This window comes from Neofelis nebulosa, chromosome 8 (genome assembly GCF_028018385.1).
Source record: "Neofelis nebulosa isolate mNeoNeb1 chromosome 8, mNeoNeb1.pri, whole genome shotgun sequence".
Taxonomy (NCBI): domain Eukaryota; kingdom Metazoa; phylum Chordata; class Mammalia; order Carnivora; family Felidae; genus Neofelis; species Neofelis nebulosa.
The window spans coordinates 81553839-81575273 of NC_080789.1; the positions used below are offsets into that span (position 1 = coordinate 81553839).

General features: G+C 42.4%; 1 protein-coding gene and 1 long non-coding RNA gene across 2 annotated transcripts; one reads left to right on the plus strand and one right to left on the minus strand.

Annotated features, from left to right (window-relative positions):
• Window positions 1-383: 383 nt before the first annotated feature.
• KLHL42 (kelch like family member 42) lies at window positions 384-21091 on the minus strand. Its single transcript, XM_058743257.1, has 3 exons — window positions 20099-21091; window positions 10134-10327; window positions 384-5660 (listed from the first exon to the last, which is right to left on the minus strand). The coding sequence occupies exons 1-3, from the start codon at window positions 20968-20970 to the stop codon at window positions 5209-5211; spliced, it is 1518 nt and encodes a 505-aa protein (XP_058599240.1). The 5' UTR covers window positions 20971-21091; the 3' UTR covers window positions 384-5208.
• LOC131519828 (uncharacterized) lies at window positions 5656-11419 on the plus strand. The gene is made up of 4 exons (XR_009265814.1): window positions 5656-6673; window positions 7590-7742; window positions 8626-8825; window positions 11168-11419. It is a non-coding gene; the product is annotated as an uncharacterized LOC131519828 (long non-coding RNA).
• Window positions 21092-21435: the final 344 nt, after the last annotated feature.

A 21435-nucleotide genomic window follows, 5' to 3' on the forward strand; every position in this document is an offset into this window, starting at 1 on the left:
TCAAAATAAATAAATACACTTTGAAGAAAAAAAAAGGAAACCGTGGGAAACATTAGAAAACAGGGTGGGACAGGTGGGCTGTAACTGAACTGTGGGACTGAGACTTCAGAATTCTAAGGATTCAGAGTTCTTCCTCCCAGATCTCTCTTCTCCAAACACTAAAGACAAAGACTCTTGTAGCCTCTGCTGCCCCATTTGGCTCATCTTCCCATAGGACAACCACCTCTCTAGCTGGATCCTAAGTGTTAGTCTGGCTTTCCCTGCGAGTCAGGAACTCTCCACCAGACGGACCTGTCTCAGGCTTCACCTGTTTCCTCTTGGCTCTGGCACAGCCCTGACCACACAGCGGGTACACAGTACCTCACGGACAACAATGTGGGCCATTAAGATTTAGAACTATTTTATTTGAAGACATTTTCTTCTATAGTTCTAGTTCTAAACACAAAACGAATGCTATCTGAGTGAGTGCACCGTAGGCATTGTTGTATTTAAATAAATCATATCATAATGTCTACATTTTAAGCCACACTTGTAAGACACAATACAACCTTTTTAACAAAGTACCAGTCATAACAAAACATAATTATTTATTCTACAGATTATCAATTTTCCTAAAATGACCACTAAATATGAAAACATTGTAGAGACTAGATCTAAAGAACCCCTATTAAGAATTTTTTTAGAAAAATGACACAATGCAAATTACATTTTCCTTTTCTTGACTAGTAATAAACTATGACATCCATTTGAGAAAGCCCCAGCCAACCCCACCAAAGTCATTTCAGTGCCCTTTTGCTCTGCAAAATTGACCATCTTTTACATTTAGTGTCTCCTGTAGGAATGGATAAAACTGGTTATGTCAAGTACAAAAGTCAGCATATGCCAACTGGTATGCATTTTAGATTGTGTTCCTAAATTAACACAATACAAAAAACAAATATTCTTAAGTGAATGAAACACAAGGAGAGAAAGCCTTTGATAGTTATCACACAGGCAAAGACAACTGACTTACAGTCAGGACTAGCATCTTAATGACCATTTAGTAATACTTTTTATGGAGGCGTTTTAAAGGCATAGGTATAAACTCACACGTGAACAGCTTGCCTCTCTCCCCATACTTACTTCCCTGGCTTTGCTCCTCCTTCTCATGGGATCAAGCTGCTGAGCCCTTAGCCAGGCAGGCTGTGGTGCCTAGTAGTTACCTTTATAGCAGATCACATACAATTTTTTTTTGAAAAATGAAGTAGAGAGAAGACAATGAAATGTAGGGAGGAAAAAAAACATACCATTAAAACAAAAACATAGCTTGTGATCTTTAATTTTAGAGAAGAGCTGGTTCATTATAACTGTTAGAAGATCATGAAGCAGTGGGCAGACTGGGTCAGGACTGAAGAGGCAGCCAGGCCAAAGAGCCCCAGTGTGCCCACTGGCAAAAGTGGGCATCTTTGAGGGCACTAGTCACAATGATTACAGCAAACATTTTCACAAGAAGCTTTTCAAGGCCAGGGACGGTGGCTCATTTATGTCTGTATCCCTAATTCTTAGCATTACCTTGTACACAACAGACTTTCTGTAAATATTTCTGGGAGCCAGGGAACTGAGTTGAATCAGCTCACTGCTCTCAAAGCCATTTTGGGTGGCATCTACTCACCTAATTCATTCATTCCTGTAAGGCGGGGATGACAGACTTCATTCACCTCACTCTGATGGATGGGCAACAGGTGCCTGGAAGCACTGATGACATGGATTATGAGACCAATTCCTGGCACAGAGGAAAGGAGTGCTACTCATTCATAATGCTGCCATCAGAGAATGGTGGCCCAGATGTCATATATTTCCCATCCCTGGCCTAGGAGAAAGGCATCCAACAACTCACCCATATTCCCTTTCTGTTGCTATGCTGCCTCACGAGTGCTCTGCATTAAGCCACTGCTCATTAAATGCTGGTTGACCAAGAAGGCCAAGGCCTTTCCACTTGATTTACCTGTGTGGCAAACAGGTAGGGTCATGACTTAACCTGGAAATCTAAAAACATGACATCCAAAATTCTCATTAAGTAATTCTTTACTGAAAGAGAACAAGCATTTACTTTTAATTCCCTTTGTAGAGAAAAAGCTTTCTCCACTCTGTACAACTTTAATTGATATCTATTGGAATCACTTGGGATTTTGGTTCAAAAAACCACGGCCGAGTTAAATTCTCTTTGGTTTCCATGCTTAATCTTATTTGTTTCTTACTAGAATTCATAACCTTCTCAGTACTTCATTGTCATGACTTAACCAACACTGTTGAAATAATAAACTCATACATTTTTATCAGAAAAACTTTAAAGGATGCTAAGGGGAGAGGCCACTGAAACCAAGTGGAGAAGAAAGCCAGAAAGAATGACAGAACCAACCTCCCTCTACCAATCCACACTTAGGACTCACTCTGCCGCTCCGACCATTCTTAGTAAAACTGGTTGCTTCCAGAGGGATGGATACCACAGGGGTCCTCCCAGCAACTCCCTTCTCCACAGTGGGAGTCTGGCATCCCTCAGAAGCATTTCAGAAAAGAAGGATAAAGCATTCAGAGGAAGGAAGGAAATAGAGGGATATTAACAAAGAGCACTATATTGTACACCTGAAACTAATATAACACTGTATGTTAACTACACTGGAATTGAAATAAAAAACTTAATAAAAAAGCAATGTCCTGGGGGTGACAGGGAATTTTCAAAGCATCATTACCCTCATCACAGGTACAGTCTTCAATACAACATTGGCATCAACAAGAGAACAGAGCTAAACTAAAATTATCCTCAAAATGCCAACATAGCTGCTGTGCACAGCAGGAAGATGTCCCAAATGCACAAATGTGTTCCTACTGCACATTCTGCCTTGCCCAAGTACCCTCAGCAGCCCAGAGTAACAAAACTTTGTTAGAAGTCTGTGTATCTTAGAGCTATAATATGCCAGTGCACGTGCACACACACACACATACAGACAATATGCACATATGCACACATCAAACTTGGTTTATAAAAAGAGCTTTGTGGATCAGAGTATGCCTTCATTTGGTCCAAGAATCTAATTGTTGACATTAAGAAAACAGACCCAAAGAATGTAATCAGGAAGGGAACTGGTTGGCAGCAACAATATTACATTTTATAAGACGTGGTTATTTACAAGCTAAGGTCTAACTTGTTCAGAACTAATTCAACTGGCTAGGATCGTCTGAATATACAAGGTTAAGCTTTAAAAAATTTAAGATCTGTCACAACAAAAGTTAACACTATCTAAAATAAATTAGATTTTTAAATATATGCAATGAAATTATAGATCACTGGAAATTCAATTCTATAATGAATATAAATTAATAAAAATCTATTATTAAAGTACCATCCCCAAGATTTGAGTTTTTTTTTTTAAAGGCTAAGTATTTGCGAATAAATGGATATGGCTTAGAAACCCTTAAATAGTATTAAGTAGAGTACTGATATGATTATTTGGTGACAAGATCAAAGATCTGTCTCCATGTCCACAATAAAGGCTTGCCTCATTTTACTTAATAGAAGTATTCCTGAAAAGTTGTGCAAATAAAATTTTTACAACCAGACCCTTATTTTAACTATACTAGGAGGCCACGGTTGTAAAGAAACCCTGTAGTGACTCTTGATAAACTGAAGAACTCTGCTGAAGAAATCAAGTCCCCTGCACTATATCCTCACAATGAATGCATACCGGAGGTGCTGGGAGTCTGGTGAACGCATGAATTTGCCATGATCATTTCTGCTTTTCTGTGGGACTTTCTTAAAAGTGAGGCACGCTGTACGGGAATGTCAGAACAGAAAGACGGAATCCAGCTCACAGTTTCACTGATTCCATTACAAAAGACCAGAGAAATTCAGAAAGGGTTTTTCCACCAAAATCAAATTTCTAGAAGTATAAATGTTTAAAGGGATGCTGACCTATGATTGGCAGAGGCTTTTATTCATGGCAACTGACTTACTGAAAATGATTGCTTGAGCTGAGTTCCCCCTGATTTAACAACCTAGGCAAGTAGAGCATGTCACCTACTTTCAGAAATACCACCAGAGGCCACTCCACTTCTGTAAGAGCTGCTTCCCTTCTCCAGCACAAACGTTTCGCAGCTATCCTCACCTTACCTCATAAAAGCAAAGCATGAATTAAAAGGCTAAGATTAAATTAGAAAGATGCCTCACCTAAATATGATAAAGGCATCTGTTTTATCTTTAAAAAAAAGAACTAAGTCCAATACATTCATTACAAGCAACTCTTAAAGGCAAACTTTTTTCTTATTTGGTGTTCCCTTCCCTTCTAAGACTCGATTTCAAAAATATATATATTTATCTCCATCCTTTTAAACAATATATCTTCTCTTTTAAACAACGCAGAATGCTTAGCACTGCAACTTATCTGCCCACATAAATTCCCAATCTGCCACAGACATGAAATAAGAGGTTATATCTGCCTCTCTATTCAGTACACATAATTGCAAAAAGTTTGGAAAAATAGCTGAGAGTGTTTTTATGCAAGTTTGGGAGGACTGGATGCTTGCAAGGACTCACTGTAGGGTTCCATCATTGTAAGTTTCCTAGAAAGTAGTGTGCAAATAAAATATCTAAACCTAGAACCCTATTTTAAACCACTGGCAGTATACATTGAGAATGAATGGGGGAGAAAACGGGTGAAGGATAGTGTTACTATAAATGTTTGTCAAGTAAATGAGTAACAACAACAAAAACTTCTCACTTAAGGTATTAATGACATTTCAAGTGACCTAAACAACACAGATTTTAAAATGATCTTTACCATTCAATGTCAATTATTGACTTTGGCCCTTCACTAAAGCAGATACAATGAATCTTCTTTTTGATGAGCAGTTTCAGTCACTGGCCCAAGGGTACCATATCTGGATGAAAATACTATCATGGATTCGTTCCCATCATTTAACAATCAATAATTAAAAAAATAATAAAGTTGGTCTCTTTTCTCCACAAGTTTTCAAGTAATTAGTTCAAGTAAGCTTATTTACAGCTATTGTACATGTGACCAACTTTAACCCATGTTTTCCCTTTAGAAATCGTTCTCCCTTGAAATGGAACACTATGGGTTGTTTTCTTTCCTTTCTTTCTTCTTCTTTCTTTTTTTTTTTTTTTTTTTTTTGTCTTGAACCAGGTTTCTTTTAAATTCTAAGTCAGTTCAGTCATGTTTCTGTTTTATTGGGCAGATAAAGAGAGGAAACCAGCAAATTATGTCCAAAGGCTGGGAAACGCCTGAATGCTTCCCAACTATCTGAAAAGATGTTGTACTTCAGGAAAACTCGATGCTCCAGGCTGGTTGACAGGGTAACGTCTCTGCTCATGATATAGATGCCATCGTTGTGAAGGGCGCAAGTCAAGTTAAGACCCGATTTGGACGTGTTCTCCTTGAGGTAGAGCCACTGCCGCGTGATCGTGTTGTAGGACTGCACGGTGAGCATGTCCTCGCTCTGGCTGCTCCTCCGGTTGGGCCCCAGTTCGTGCAGACAGCCCCCCACGATGTAGATGGTCTCCTCAACAGACACCATCTGCTGCTTGCGAATGTGGACGTCACACGTTTCAAAGAGTGTCCAGATGTCGGCAGAGGGGCAGTACTGCAAAATGTTCATGTTGCGGTCTGAAACGAAGAGAGAAGCCTCAAGATGACACAGCCACAGTAACGTCACTGCCTGCCTCGGCAGTAATAAACATCTACCCCCGCCGGAATAATTTGGCAGCACAGAGGCAAAACTATTTCAGAGAAGCAGAGGTCGGACGATGGTTTCTGAAGTGGCTGGCAGGAGATCGGTTTAGAATCATCTCCCTCACCTCTCATCAGGCATGTCCCCCTCCCTGGGAGGCTCTCTAAATCAACAGGGCCAGGACACAGATTTAGAACCTGGCACCCTTACACATTTAGAACCACCAGTCCAATGTAAACAGAATCAGGGCGTTGGAATTCTCAACTATCTACAGAATTACTGACTTCTACATCCAGATGACAGGCTGAGCCCCAAGGATCTACTCTTGACAACCGACTCTAATACACAAGACAAGTGAGCCAAGCAAGATCCTCAGGGGCTGTCGAAATGAAATAGCACATAATTGCCAAGTCAGGCGGAAGTCTCACCTGTGGCCATCAGCCACGGAATCACCTGGCAATTCTATTTCCTGGCTGCAACAGCAGAGACATACTACCAAAGGCCCTTCCCTCTCCCTGTGCCCGCTTCACAAGAGATGACTAGCTGTTGTGTGTATAAAATCAGAAAGCAGATGAAAGACTGCCCTAACATTATGTTGAATTCATGGCTACTTTAAGGAAAAATATTACCTACTCTCTTTTTGAAAAATGCTTGTGAAATTTAAAGTATCTAGTTTCGTTCTTTTTTTTAATTGTTCTTTTTTACCCACTTCTCCTCTAGGAAAGAATAAATGGAACATTTTAGCCTCAGCAGAAAAAAAAATGCTCTGAGTTATCAGAAAGAATGAACTTTCTGTTTGTTGTTCTTTAAACAAACAACAAAATCCATCCATGGAAGAGACAACTTCGCTTGGGAATGGACGTGTAACTACAGGGTAGGACACTTCCTCCTGAGACAGAAGGACCCACCCACAGTTGGCAATGATGAGAGAGCTCCATCACAGCCTCTGGTACTAAATGGAGGGGCGGGGGGGGGGGGGGGCTCATAAGAGGGCACAGAAAGAACTAAAAGGAGACCAAATCCTGTGTGTGCACATGTCTCCACGCCAGCAGAAATTTCAGAATTGTTACAGCTTTAGGGAACTTTCCTTCTGTTTTCCACCCATCCTAACACCTCCCTGTATTTCTTTTTGTTATAGCTGTTGTGATAAAACTCATTCTAGGAGATAGTCCAAGGGAGTTTGGTTACCAGTCTATCAAAAAGTGCTCCTTACCAGTGAACCTGGCTTCTCACCACGCATACAAAGGACTTATTCTAGTGAAGTTTCCATGCATTTCTCAGTCCCAGGTCTGAAGGTCTTCCCAGGTCTTCTGTAAATGTTTTCTCTCCTCACCCAACAAGAGCTCAGACCATATGAGGTGGTCTGAGTTGGTGGAATAATCTTTATGCTTTTATATTTAGAGGGGATTCTGAACTTTAACAAATCACCCTTCTTCCCTTGAGTGGTTACTATTGCTCTCTATTGAATTTCTTTTCATTTCCTCAATGCCTGACACAGAATTAATCTAATCATGAACTACTACAAGGGGCATCTGGGTGGCTCAGTCGGTTGGGTATATAACTGTGGCTCAGGTCATGATCTCGCGATGTGTGAGTTTGAGCCCCGCATTGAGCTCTGTGCTGACAGCTTGGAGTCTGGAGCCTGCTTTAGATTCTGTCTGTCTGTCTGTCTGTCTCTCTCTCTCTGCCCCTCCCCCACTCATACTGTCTCTCTCTCAAAAATAAACATTAAATAATTTTTTTAAAAAATCATGAACTATTACTTACTAAATTTTAAAAGTCTACCTAAGTCAGCAGACCAAGAATGCAACTTTGAGCCCTGCATTTTGTTTTATGACAATTATGATTTCTTGTTTTAAATACAGGCAACCATTAGGGAGGCTTGGGAAGATCCCAAGCAGAAGAGGAGAGGTGTTTCAGAGTCCAAGGAACTGTCCTGCCCTCTCATCTCAGAAAACCCATTTTCAACCCTTACACAAACATCCATCCATCCACATCACCCAACCATCCCATCACAGGTATTTGGCTTGGGGAATCCAGGACAGGAACCACTGTGTGTGGCCCAAATGATGAAGGTACATTCGTAGTGGCTTGAAAAACTAGAAAACACACAAGCAAGGGTTTTCCAGGTCAAATCTAAAGAACATTTGCTCAGCCAGGGTCATGGAAAAACTAGGAAATCTACCAGCAGAGTACTCTTTGGATTATAGGGCTGCCTGTCAATGCATCCCAGCTCTTGCTCAGAAGAGAAGCCAAGGGACATGCGTACATTATATCAGCCCACAGGGTGTATTCTGTGTCACAAAATCTATGGAGAATCAGAATTCTTAGAAATGTCCATAAGTAAATAACTGTATTTACTTTCCCAGGAGAAAAGGCACACAGACACACAGAGAGGTACATATGCACACACAGGAATTCTCTGGGGGCTTTTGACCACTATACCCTGAACACCAGTGTTGAAGATAAAGGAAATGACTGCTAGATCTCGCTCTTTTTTCTTTTTTCAATTATTTATAACAAAAAAGCTGGCAATTATCTTATCTTCAGTGGAAAGTCACTAGAGAGGGACATTGGGAATAGCTCCACAGTGATAAAAATTTGAGGGTGTTTAAAAAAAAAACCAAGAAACAAACAAAAAAAACCAACTCACTGCTTCCCATGCACTCCTCTTGGGTCACTGCCTCTCCTTAAATGTATAAACAGCACCTACAGTGAGTTCAACAGTGACCCCCAAAAAGATATGTCTACCTCCTAACCCCCAGAATCTCTGAATATAACCTTACTTGGGAAAAGGAGCTTTGCAGGTGTCATTAAGTTAAAGATCTCAAGATGAGATCATCCTGGATTATCCAGGTGGGCCCTAAAATCCAATGAGCAGTGTGTCTTTCTTTACAAGAGACAGAAGAGGAAAAGACGTGGGTACACTCAGAAAAGAAGGTATGTGAAGATAGAGGCAGAGGTTGGAGTGATGCAGTCACCAGCAAAGGAACATGTCGAGTCACCAAACCTGGAAGAGGCAAGGAAGGATTCTCCCCTAGTGCCTTCAGAGGGGACATGACCGCCCACACCTTGATTTCAGGCTTCAGGCTTCTAGAAATGTGAGAGAATGCATTTCGATTGGCTTAGGCCACTAAGTTGTAGTTGTTCGTTAAGTCGGCCACAGGACGCTAAAACACCGCTCACCATCCCCCCCACCAAATCAACCGTTTAGAGATACTCTAAGATGTGTTGTTACTCAGAATCTTTTGTGCACGTGCACACACACTCTAAACCATATGCTCAAAAAACACCTTACATTTAACTTCTCCCTCTAACATAAATCCCTAAAACAAAACACATTTGGCTGTGGTAAAAATAATTTTTGGCACCTACACTACATTAGCATGTGGATTTCTGTCCTTTACAAAGTTACACATCACCATCATTTCTCCAGGCTTACTGTCAGCCAAGGCTGGAGAGCTCTGTCCTCTCATGTTGTATCATAAAAGAAAGACGGGTTATTTCACTATGTTAGATAAAATGGTAACTCTACTATTTCAATGTAGCTAAAAGTCCTAAGAGTCCAGTTATACCTTCTCTGTAAGTTCTGGGTGTTTTACAGGTAGACCAAATGAACAAATAAATTTCTTTGGCCAAGAGGTAACATTGACACAAGCGGGAGAGAGGGATAAAAGGAAAGGACACGCCTCTTCCTGGTGGCCCTGCCACTGCCCTGTCTGCCTTACCACAACCATGCTCTTTTCCATCTCTAGCATGTGAGAAGCTTCCTACCAAGAACAGTAGTATAAAACCTACTGGAGAAACTTATTTCCAAGTTCTTAACTATCAAATACCCAGCAAAAAAAGTGAAAAACACACATGTACAGTTTAATAAAGAGCATAACCACCTCTCACCTCTGGATCAGGAAAGAATTCTCTTACATTCGTGTCTCTTAAAACCCTCTTATGATATGTAAACAACAGCCTAGAGCTGAGTTTCTGGAAACTGTCTGACAAATTTGTGCTCAAAAAGGGAGAAAGTGGAAACAAAGATCCTCAAGGATGTTCTGGCTCTAAATTCTGTGTTAGATGTATTCGGGAGAAGGATGGGAGTAACCCAGACAAGTCACAGGACTACTGGTCACAAGGCTGGGTTTTCAGAACAGAAAGAAAATACATATTCTCTTCATAGCTCCTTCTACCCCCATTCAATTCTCGTGCTCACACAAAGGCATCAAAGGTCCCTCCTGCCCAAACCACCCCTGTAATACACAACACTCTTCCTCCCAGATATGTAAATATGCAGTATTTAACATATAAAATCACAATGTGTACGCCAGAGTGTTTTCCTCTGGCACCCTCCTACCCTTCCCCATGCTGCAGAAGCTCACACAGAAAAGGACCACTTACTTAGCCCCTTCACTTACCTCTGGTAGTATATCCTCCAATGACATAAATTTTTCCCTTACACTCACATGCAGAGAACTCAGCCAGAGGATTTGGTAGGGGTGCCACAAAATTCCACGCATCCTGCTCAGGATTGTAACACTCAACATTAGAAACAGCCTGCCCACCAATGGCATAGAGTTTTGAATTGACGGCCACAAGTTTGAAGTTAGACCTGAAAGACAGATACAAAGGCCCAGAGAGTCAGTTCTTATTGATCATTAAGAGGTAAGACAATGGCATGAACTGCTAAAGCAGAGTGTGGAATATGCTCGATATCTGAAGAAAATTAGCTCTCCAAGTTGGGTGCCTGGGGACAGAGGAATGACCAAATGACATCTCAAATTTCACTCCTACCCCCAAAATTCACAAGAAGGATGCATTTTCCAAACTTCTGCAGTTGGAGATAAGCAATTCAATATAGCAGACTCTTGCTTAGCCTTATGCCAAGAAGCAAAGATACTCTGTATACAGTAAACTTAATACTTCTTTTAGCAGCGGGAGCAAGTACTGATGGAGAGATGCATAACCACCTCACTCCCTTGTCTCTTGACTCAGAATGTTTCCCATTCTTCCTACCTAGGGGTACAATCTCTCTTAGGTACATGCTAGCCCCTCCTACACAGCCAGGCATATGCTAAGGGTGCCCACTAAAGGGTGGACCCCTCTACCACAAGTTTACCCAGACAGATCACTTGCCTCGCCCCCCCCCCCATATGAGGGCATCCTATATATTGCTTCACAACAAATAACGTAGGGGTACATAAGCACTGAATTAATTAAACGAGTTTTGATCCAGCACTCTTACGAGTATTTACACATGTTAACACAACAAATACGTAAATCAATAAATGTTCACCTATCGTAATAGAAAACACTTTAAAAAGAGAATACCCTGGTGTTAAACCCCATTATCAGTAATACAATTCAGCACTGCTCATCGGTTTCAGATGCTAGATAAAAGTCTCATGTCTTTTGTGTTGAAAAAACTAATTTGTTTCAATTTGGCACACAGAGATTAATGGACTCCTTGAAGGCCAGACAGGATAAACGCTTGGGTCAGTCTACATGACGTATACACCAGTCTCAAGTTTAGCAGAGCACGATGGAACCAAACGACCTAAAGCACAAATCCGGAGACCCTGGCCCAAACACCCCACTTCCTCATCTCCAGTATGGGGATAATACCCATCACAGGATGGGTATTACACAAACAGGGTATTACACATTACACAGGGTATTACAGTAAACAGTTTATCAGCAAGTACTACACAGATATAAGATGCTGTCATTATAATCTCTCAGTTTTCTAGTGTTTGAAATAAAAAAAGTAGACCAGGTAAATTTAAAGGTCACATCTGTTGTCAACACAACAATATCTTCAAAAGTAACAATGTCCTAAGAAAGAACCAGGGTAGAGGCCACAAATAGTGAAAAACACATGTAAGAGGGTAGATGAAGAGGAAACAGTGAACAAGAAGTCCATGCCCAATCCCTGAACAGGTGTTTAATAAACACTGATGCACTATGACATAGAACATGCTAGAACGGGCCACCTACACTATGGTGTTTTCAAAGGTGCCTATAATGTGTACATGTAAGTGAGTTTGGGTTTTGTTTTGTTTTTCAAATCAGAGAGTGAACAGAGGACCCTTCAACAAGAACCTCATATTGCCCATTAAATCCAGCCAGCCATTCAGGATTTCATGCCAATAGACTTTGCTGGGGTGGCAGTTACTGGGGGGTCTCTGGTTCATGTTGCTTACTTTTCCTGCTGCCAATGGTCCTTAAAATCTGACCATTATGCCCTCTCTATGTGTGCAAATTTGGGGAACCAAAGGAAATAGAGCTTATAAATAAGCACTAAATTTTACCAGCCCAAAATTTGTTTTTGCTCACCAAAGGTACACAGATAGTAAATTTTGTAAGATCAAAACCGTTTTTAATATTCATCCAGCATAATCATTTGTCCTAAGCAAACATGTAAGGGTTGAGTGAATAGGCAGTCAAAAGTAAACAGTTTCATCTCTCCAGACCCCAGCATGCTCAAATACACTTGAAGAGAAGAAACTTTCCAAGACTGGGTTTAAGATGAAATTGCCACCCCAAAACAGGCCACTTAATGAAGAGACACTGCCGAGCATTATGAGCCCAGGCTTATACAGGGATATCTCAGCTCCATTACTCAACAGCTATGTGACCTTGGACAAGTCACTGAATCTCAGGTCATCTGAACCTCACTTTCCCCATCTGTGAAGTGGAGAAAAGCACATCATCACACACAGTAAGAGTTGGAAAGGGGAACACTTGCAGAAAGTCAGAAGAGGAAATGCTTTTCTGCTTGTCACAGTCTGTTTCTTAACTCCAAAAAGGTCTGCTTCTCATTTGTTAACTGCAACAGTCACTCCCCATCATGTACTCTGGAATTATGTACAAAGTGCTTTCTCATCCATAAATTCTCACCATGTAGCACTTCATTTGCAAGTTTCTGAACATAACTCTTCCACTCTTCACCTCCTGAATGGTAAAAGTATGAATCCAAGCTATCAATTTAAAAAATATATATATATTATCGCTACAGTATTTTCTTAATATTGATCCCTGACATACTACATGCAAGGGGTAAAAAGAAGAATTTTTAAACCAAATAACGATGTGTTGTAGCTATGTACTTGACTGACTTACAGTGAATAGAAATGAAAGTGAAAAAAATTTAGATGCTGATTTAATTTCTACTTGACTTCAAGGAAATAAAGAGCTCATTAAATCCTTAAGGACGAAGTGATATGAAGCACCCTGAACACGGGTGCACAGATTAACAGTAGCTATATACAACTGTAGGGAGGCAGGTGACACAGACGTCTGGGTGGCTTAGAGTCCTGGCCATGAAACTGTGCAAGCTAATTCAACTCACTGAGCCTCAGTTTCCCCTTTGGGGAAATGGAGCCAATAATAAGAGATGCTGTGAGCATGAAACAGGAAGTGACATCTAAAACTGACTATAACATGCAGCCCAGAGTAAGAGCTCAAGAAATGTAAACCATTGTCATGGTTTGCTACATAGAAAATTTTGTTGCCATTAGAGTGAACATTAGAGTAAAACGGCAAGAACCTTTCTCCCATCTTTTCTCAACCACTCAGAAGAGGACTGTACAGTCTGCAGAGCACTTGGGTCCTTGTGTGTCCTCTTCCCCCTTCTGCTACTTCCCTACAGATTAACCTCCTCTGGGAACCAGGAAGGGGAGAGAGCAAAGGTTAGGAACAGAAGTGGTCGCAGTTGCTACCTACTACCCTGTCTGAGAAACTCCAGCACACAAAACAACTTTAAATATTGGCCAAAATCGGGGGGGGGGGGGGGGGGGGGCAGGGAGAAACGAATAGACACATAGTTTTCTTTCCTTCACACTATTCTGGGGCTCCACTGCTATGTTAACCATAGAGCACAAAATCTCTCCAGGTTTCCATGACTCTAGAAATGCCCCCCAAATACTAAACTATGGCTCAGAGAAAAACGGGACAGCCAAAGCTGACAACTGTAATTCCACCTCTGCCAGGAGACTTCACTCTCTCCCAGCCTTTCTGTACTCACATGCAGAACTCCAATTTCAGAATAAAAGTGCAGGCAATTGAAGAGACTAGACACAATGTTAGAAATAGAGAAATTAATGAACTGATGACTGCAACAGTGGCCAGTTCCTGCAAGTTATCACCAATTAAAGTGAGGAGGGAAGGTGAGAAATTTGGGGGCACACAAGCTTTTACATTAGAAGTTATGTCCTGACAACTCCTGAGATCAAATCCATGTTTGGACCACTGGGCAATGTTGCATACCTGGACTTCAAAGCATCCTCTCAAAGACTGCTATGTACTCCTATTGCCATTTTCAAGTGTGTGGGCACAACATTAACATCCCTCCTGTCCTCCCTTCCCTCCCTCCCTCCCTCCCTTCCTTCTTTCCTTCCTTCCTTCCTTCCTTCCTTCCTTCCTTCCTTCCTTCCTTCCTTCCTTCCTTCTTCCATCCCTTCCTTCCTTCCATCTCTTCCTTGCTTCCTCCCTTCCTTTTTTGGTGGGGGTGGGGGGAGGAGGTGGTCCACTACTGGTCATATAGCACCATTTTCTCCAGAGTGCAAAGGGCTTACAGAATCTCTCAGTGCTAGGGTTCCTGCCTGTCCTTTACCATTTAAGATTCTGAGACTACCACACTGTTTAGTCCCTGGGGAAAGTGGGCTGTTCAGCATTTGACCCCTTTGTCAAAGTAAAACTGTACAGATACATCACAAAGGCAGTGAATCAAGATAGATGTGAAGTGCTGTGTGACAGAGGCCAAAATATTTCACTCAAGGTTCTAGGTTTCCACCGGTGTTTCCCAAAACTGTGTTAGACACATCACACAGCAACAATTCCATTCTAGATTTCGTTTTTACTTGTCTCATCATCTAAACTCAGTTAGAAACTCCTTGAGGACAGGAGCCATGTCATCTTTGCTGTTCATCCAACAGTGACTAGAAAAATGAAGACATAAAGCTAATGAACTTTTGAAAAACAGCACAGTACCATAAAGTATCTGTGCCCCACTTTTTGGATAAAAATAATTTTTAAAAAGAAAAATTTTAAATCTGCATTAAAATGGTCACTGCCAGTCCATAAGCCAAATTGTAGATACTCTAAATGGCTATATCTATCCAATGGATATTTACATTTGGTTACTCATTACACACCTTAGCAATTTACTTAACTTTCTATGCCTCAGTTTCTGACTCTGTAAAATGGGAACCTGCCTAATACAGCCTTTATGAAAAATAAGTGAGATAATATGTGCAAAGCAGTAAGAACATTTCCTAGTACAGAGTAAATGTTCAATTAAATGTTACTTATTATTATTTTTCAGCTATGCTAAATAACTATAATGACTGCTACAAGATAAAAATACTATATAATGTTACATTTAAAAAATAAAATCATACATTCACTTTTATTTTAATAATATAACATATTCCATAGTTCAAAACAACTGTGCATTTTAAGCATCTATTATATTTTGGACACCATGTTAGCAGTAGGACTATACATAAACATTGAACTGGCCCTGATTGGAAGGGAGAGAAACAAGCATAACCAGAAAATTTCATTAGGTGGAGAGTATTCTAGAGAAGCATACTTTGAATATTTAGACCAACTGAGAGTTCAGGAAGGGTTTTCCACTTGAGTTTATGTCAGGTCTGAGCCAAAGTATGAGAGAGATAAAGAAGGTTACAAATTCCAATATGGCATCCAATAAAAAAATTCAGCGGGAAAAAAATATCTGTGTAGAAAAAAACCAGAAACTAGAAAATGCCAGAGAATAACTGTAATAGAAAAAATATACAGACGATACAAAGCTAATAAAAGAAACCTTTCCTGAAGGACCAAAGGACCTAAACAAATGCATGGAAAAATGAACCATTTTTCTAGCTGCAGAGTATTTTGAAACTATGAATCCTCCTCCAACTTGATAAACACAAGGTAATCCCAAACAAAATTCTAACAGGACTTGACAAACTGATTCTAAAGTTTATCCGAAGGAGGGGCACCTGGGTGGCTCAGTCGGTTGAGCGTCTGACTTCAGCTCAGGTCACGAACTCACGTTCATGGGTTTAAACCCCACGTCAGGCTCTGTGCTGACAGCTAAGAGCCGGAGCCTGCTTCAGATTCTGCGTCTCCCTCTCTCTCTGCCCCTCCCCTGCTAACGCTCTGTCTCTCTCTGTCTCTCAAAAAATAAAATAAAACGTTAAAAAAAATCAAAGCTTATCTGAAGAAGAAAATGTACAAAGAATGGCTAAGAGAATTAAAATAAAACAAAACAGAACAAATGGGTCTCAGTTCCATGAGACAATAAAATAGTTTACCAAGCTACAATAATTTAAAAGTGTGAAGACGCACCTGGGTGACTCACTCAGTTAAGCATCTGACTTCTGCTCAGGTGACGATCTCATGGTTCATGAGTTCAAGCCCCACGTCAGGCTCTGTGCTAGCAGCTCAGAGCCTGGAGCCTGTTTCATATTCTGTGTCTCCCTCTCTCTCTACCCCTCCTCTCTGCCTCTCTCTCACTCTCTCAAAAATAAATAAACATTATTTTTTTTTAAGTGTGTTATTGGGGCACCAGGGTGACTCAGTCAGTTGACGGTCGGACTTGATTTCAGCTCAGGTCACGATCCCAGGGTTCTGGGATTGAGCCCTGGGTTGGGCTCCGCACTGAGTGTAGAGCCTGCTTAAGATTCTTTCTCTCTCTTTCTCTCTCTCTCTCTGCCCCTCTCTCTTGCTTGCACACACACACACACTCTCTCTCTAAAAATAAAATAAACAAACAAACAAACACGTGCTATTTAAAAGGGAATGGCCAGTCAATATGGAAACAGGAAATTAGCATCTGGTAACTGGCTGTGTAAATCAGTCAGTTTGAGGGACATTTAAAAAACATGCTATAGCCTTACATTATACCTTATTATATGAAATTAAGACCCAAACACATTCAGATATAAATGTAAAAAGACAAAACTATAAAAGATATATTACAAGACAATGAGTATTTGCATATTCTTAGCTTGTAGAAGGCTTTCCAATGCAAGATTAAAGGCTAATAGGATATATTTGACAAATTTGGCTACAAAAAAATTTAAAATGTCTTCATGTAAGAATACACTATGGGGGCACATGGATGGCTCAGCCTGTTAAGCAGCCAACTCTTGATTCTGGCTCAGGCCATGATCTTATGGTTCATGGGTTCAAGCCCCACATCGAGCTCTGTGCTGACAGTGCCCAGCCTGCTTGGGATTCTTCCTTTCTTCCTCTCTCTCTCTCTGTCCCTCCCCCACTCGCTCTCTCTCTTAAAATAAACAAACTTTATATACATATAAACAAAAATAAATATATAAGTATAAAATAAACTTTATATATATATATATATATATATATATATATATATATATATATATATATGAAATAAACCTGAAGTCCAAAACTAGAGGCTCACAAGGCCAGTGTTGGTCTGGCCTGCAAGGTTTTTGTTATTGTTGATGTTTGTTTTTTCAAAGAAGTGGCCAACACTTGAAAATCGGGGTGTCTGCCCGTCTGGCAACACTGTTCCTTACTTCTAGGTGGCAGCAACGAGCTGTGGCTGAGAAGCGGAGTCCTCGTGGTGGGGTGGTAACTCTCTGGTCCCTTGTAATCCCAACCCACCCCTCTAGTCACTGACTTCACCTGCCCCGTCACTTGGAAGATTTCATTTTTGGGGCCTTACAATAAATTAAAGACAGGGGAAAACATGTGCTTCATTATCTAAGAGACAAGAGATTAATTCTACATACATACATAAACAGAACTTCTGAAATGAATATGAAAAAGATAAACCAATTTTCTTTTTAATTGGCAAAAACCATTTAAAAAATATATACACAAGGCCAATAAATATATGAAAGGAAAAATCTCTCTTCCAAGCAGAAACATTCACACCAGTGTTTTTGCCCATTGGATTGGAATAAAAAATGATGATAATATCTTGTCTTGGCAAGAGAATAGGAACTGGCAAGCTCAAACACTGTTTCAAGGAGAGGAAATATGAATTTTCTGATGGGCACTTTGGCAGGAACTACCAAAATTGAAAACATACCTGCACTTTGGCCCACCTATCCAGGAATTTCAGGAATTTGCCATATAGGACTGACTGATATATGCCAGCTAAGACAGGCACACATATGCCAAAGTGCTCAATATAGCATTGTTTATAATGGCAAATAGAAGCAACTTAAATGGAGCACCTGGTTGGCTCAGTTGGTAGAACATGTGGATTCTTAATCTCAGGGTCGTGAGTTCAAGCCCCAAGCTGGGCATGCAGCTCACTTTGAAAATAAATAAATAAATAAATAGAGTAATCTTTTTTAAAAGGAAGCAACTTAAATGCTCATGAAATAAGGGAAGGGCTGATTACATTATGGTACATCTACGGGCTGGAACATTACACAGCCATTAACAAGAGATGGCTCTACATTTGTTGATATAGAAAAAACTCTCAAAATGGAAATATTAGTGGCCATAATAATCAGCACAGCCTAATCAACTGTAGTGTAACAGTATGTATTAGATGCATACACACCCCTCCAGGTACATGCATATGCATACACATTTTTCCCTGTTAACAATCATCAATGTTCTTAATGTGTATGTGTGTGTATATATATATATATAAATATACATATAAATGTAACATAAATATATTTATAAACGCATAATATATAAAGGTATGTCAATAGATACCATTTGTTACTCTGGTTTTTCATGTCATTTGCAATTTTTCTAAGCACATATTCGTGCATTGCTTGAATACCTTTTTTTCCCCTCAGAGGATGGATATTCCTATAAAGAAAAAGACTACCAAGGATTTGTAAAGAAAGAATTCTGTGAGGTGTTGTGTTACAGTTACAGCTGGAGCTGGGTGGGGGCAGTGAGGATGCTGATCACCTCAGCTGATACAACTGGAGACAGTGTGTATAGTGGTGATGGCTAGTCCCCAGGGCCTTCCACCCCCTAATCTGAGCAATATCCACAACACTGAATGTTTCTTTGTTGCTTTAATTATAATATGCTTCAAAATAACCCATCTGATATCAAATTTTAAATATGGTATAAATAATGCACTAAAAAGGGGTTGGAAGAAAACATGCCAACCTGTAAAAGGTTATTGCCTCTGTGAAGGAGAGAATAGGAATAACGGTCTTTCTATTTCTTGATTCTTTTCCATTTTTCCACTTTTCTAGAATAACTATATATTATTTTTATCATCAGAAAAACAGAACACTTTCCAAGATGAATTTTATGTTATTGTAGAAATAAAGTCACTGATCCTCCTGGCCTGGTGTACCCTTAAGGTCAGTATGTGTAACGGTTACAACTTTCTTTGCCAGGTGGTGAGTCCCCCAATTCCTGGTTCCACACTTTAGAGTAGGGCCCATGTAGGGGTTGAGATGGGTACAAGTGGACCAGAGGAGAGGGTCCTTTCGTGGGTCACACTGATTCTTCTCCCAACTTGTGAATGGCTGTGGCTGTCTTGGATCCTACCACCTTTCCTTCCTACCACCTCTGCTCCATCCGCCCTGCTCTTTTCTTTTCCTGTTCGTTTCCTAGCTCCATTCCCTCCTCTTGCTCCTCTCCCTTCCTCCTTTTCCTATCTCCAAGTCACCCAAGTGCATGCTGGGAGGGATTTGCAGGATGGGAAGGGAGAAGGCCAGGTGGACAGAAATGTTCTAATTCTGCAGGTGACCATTGCCAGGCTCAAGTTTTCAGTCAATGATGAATCTGTCTGAGAAAGAAGGAAGATGCAAAAGAGAGGATAAAAAATAAGAGGCACTTTAAACAATAAATCGTATGTACAATTCTAATGTTTATCTCCTGAGCACAGATTGGTGCCCAATGTAGGAAGCTTCAAAGTCAGTGACAACAACAAACTCTTCCAAAGACTGTGTTACAGGTTACTGCCCAGTGTGTCACTGTAATCAGGATTAGAGCCTAAAAAATAAAAAAAATAAAAAATTTAAAAAGGTAAAAATGAAAGCAAATTAAAGAAAGTTTTCTTTGAAAGTATCCTTCTAGGAAACCACAGATTCCTTTTTTCCCCTGGGAAAGAGGCAAAAAAAAAAAAAAAAAAAAAAAAAAAAAGCAGTTTGCCTAAAAGTGCAATACCTGCAAGGAAACAACTCAGCTAGTTGACCTCGGGGGCGGGGCGCGGGGGGGGGGCACTTCTTCCTTGCAAGTCCTCAGTTCTTTGGGCGCTTTGCCAGAGTCAAGGCCAGCAACACTCCTGAAGATGTCATTCCCACCTCGGCGCAAGCTCCTGTGACTGCCCAGTAAACATTAGGGGAACGAGCTAACGAGCAAGTGAATGGATGGGAAAGAAGCCGCACTGCCGGGTGCTTACCTCTTCTGGTTCATGGAGGCCACCTGGAGCCACTCGTTGGTGCTGGGGTTGTAGGAGTGCGCAGCCGAGATCTCCTGGCTAGTGATCCTGTACCCGCCCACTATGAAGAGGTAGTTGTCCAGGATGGCGGACCCGTAACCCCTGACATTCACCAGGTCGGGAGGAAGGTTGTTGGCCAGCGGGAACCAACGTTCAGTCATCTCCTCATACCTCAGCATGGATGGGGGCTCCCCTTGGTAGGGGTGAGGAGCCAGGGGTCCTCCCAAGAAATCCCCCAGGGCCACGAGGACAGGAGTCCCCGTCATCCGGGCCTCTCTCAGCCTCTGCTTCAGGCTGACATCGCCGGGGGCTTGAGGGGGAGCCCCCAGAAGGTGGAACTGGGGCTTGCAAAGGACCTCGTGGAAGTGGACGACCATGAAACGCAGGCAGGCCTCCTGCAGGTCGGGCAGCCCGTACACCTGCGCCAGGCGGTACAGCTCCAGGCAGTTGGTGAGCCGCACCTGGGACAGCAGCAGCTGCAGCAGAGACGTGACCTGAAGGAAGGAGGCCGCTTCCACCAGCTCCGCCAGCAGGCTCACCTCGTCCATCTCCTCTTCCTCCTCCACCCCACCGCCCTTCTCCGCCCGCGGGCCCAGGAGCCAGCCTTCGCGGGCCCCGCCGGCGTTGATGAAGTCCAGCACCAGGCGCAGGCCCGGGGCGCTGAGGCCGCGCAGCTGCTGCACCTCGGGGCCGCCGGCCTCCTGGCTCAGGGCCTCGCGCATGCCGGAGCGGTAGAGGGCGCGGAAGTAGTCGCTCTGCTCGATGAGCTTCCTCTTGCTCACCGGGTAGCAGCGGTCTTCCAGGCGGATCTGCACCATCTCCTCGGCCGACATGGCTGGGGGCCCGGGGGCCGCGGGGGTGCCCGCCAGCTCTGCACGCTCGCCTCCCCGCCCCCACGCGCTCTCCGGGTTCCGGGTTGGGCGCGCCGAGGGATGGCGCCGCGGAGGAGGAAGGAGGCGACGGGCCGCCGCCCGCTCCCGCGCTCGCCCGGCCTATCTGGGTCGCGGCGGCGCCCCCCGAGGCAGCCCCTCCTCCTGGTCCCGGGGGCGGCGGCTCAGCCTCGCTCCCCCGAAGCGGCGGCCCTGCCCGTCTGCTCTCCCTCAGCGCCAAAAAAGGCCCGGCTGGAGCGCGCCGGGCGTCGGGAGGCGGCCGCAGTCCTCGCTCGGGTTCGCCGGACCGCGTCAGCCGCCGAGGGGATCCCAGCCCCCAGCCTGCAGCCTCCTCCCACGCCTCGCTTCTCACTTCCGCCCCGCAGGACCCCCGCCGCCCGCCGGACCTGCGGGTGGATCCGGGAGGGC

Excerpts from the sequence above, each read along its gene's own strand:
- KLHL42 (XM_058743257.1), bottom strand. The coding sequence starts at position 20,970 with ATGTCGGCCGAGGAGATGGTGCAGATCCGCCTGGAAGACCGCTGCTAC. Across the intron at positions 10,328-20,098 it reads GCCTCCATGAACCAGAAGAG|GTCTAACTTCAAACTTGTGG; the intron begins GTAAGCACCCGG and ends TCTGTCTTTCAG. Across the intron at positions 5,661-10,133 it reads TGGAGGATATACTACCAGAG|ACCGCAACATGAACATTTTG; the intron begins GTAAGTGAAGGG and ends TCTTCGTTTCAG.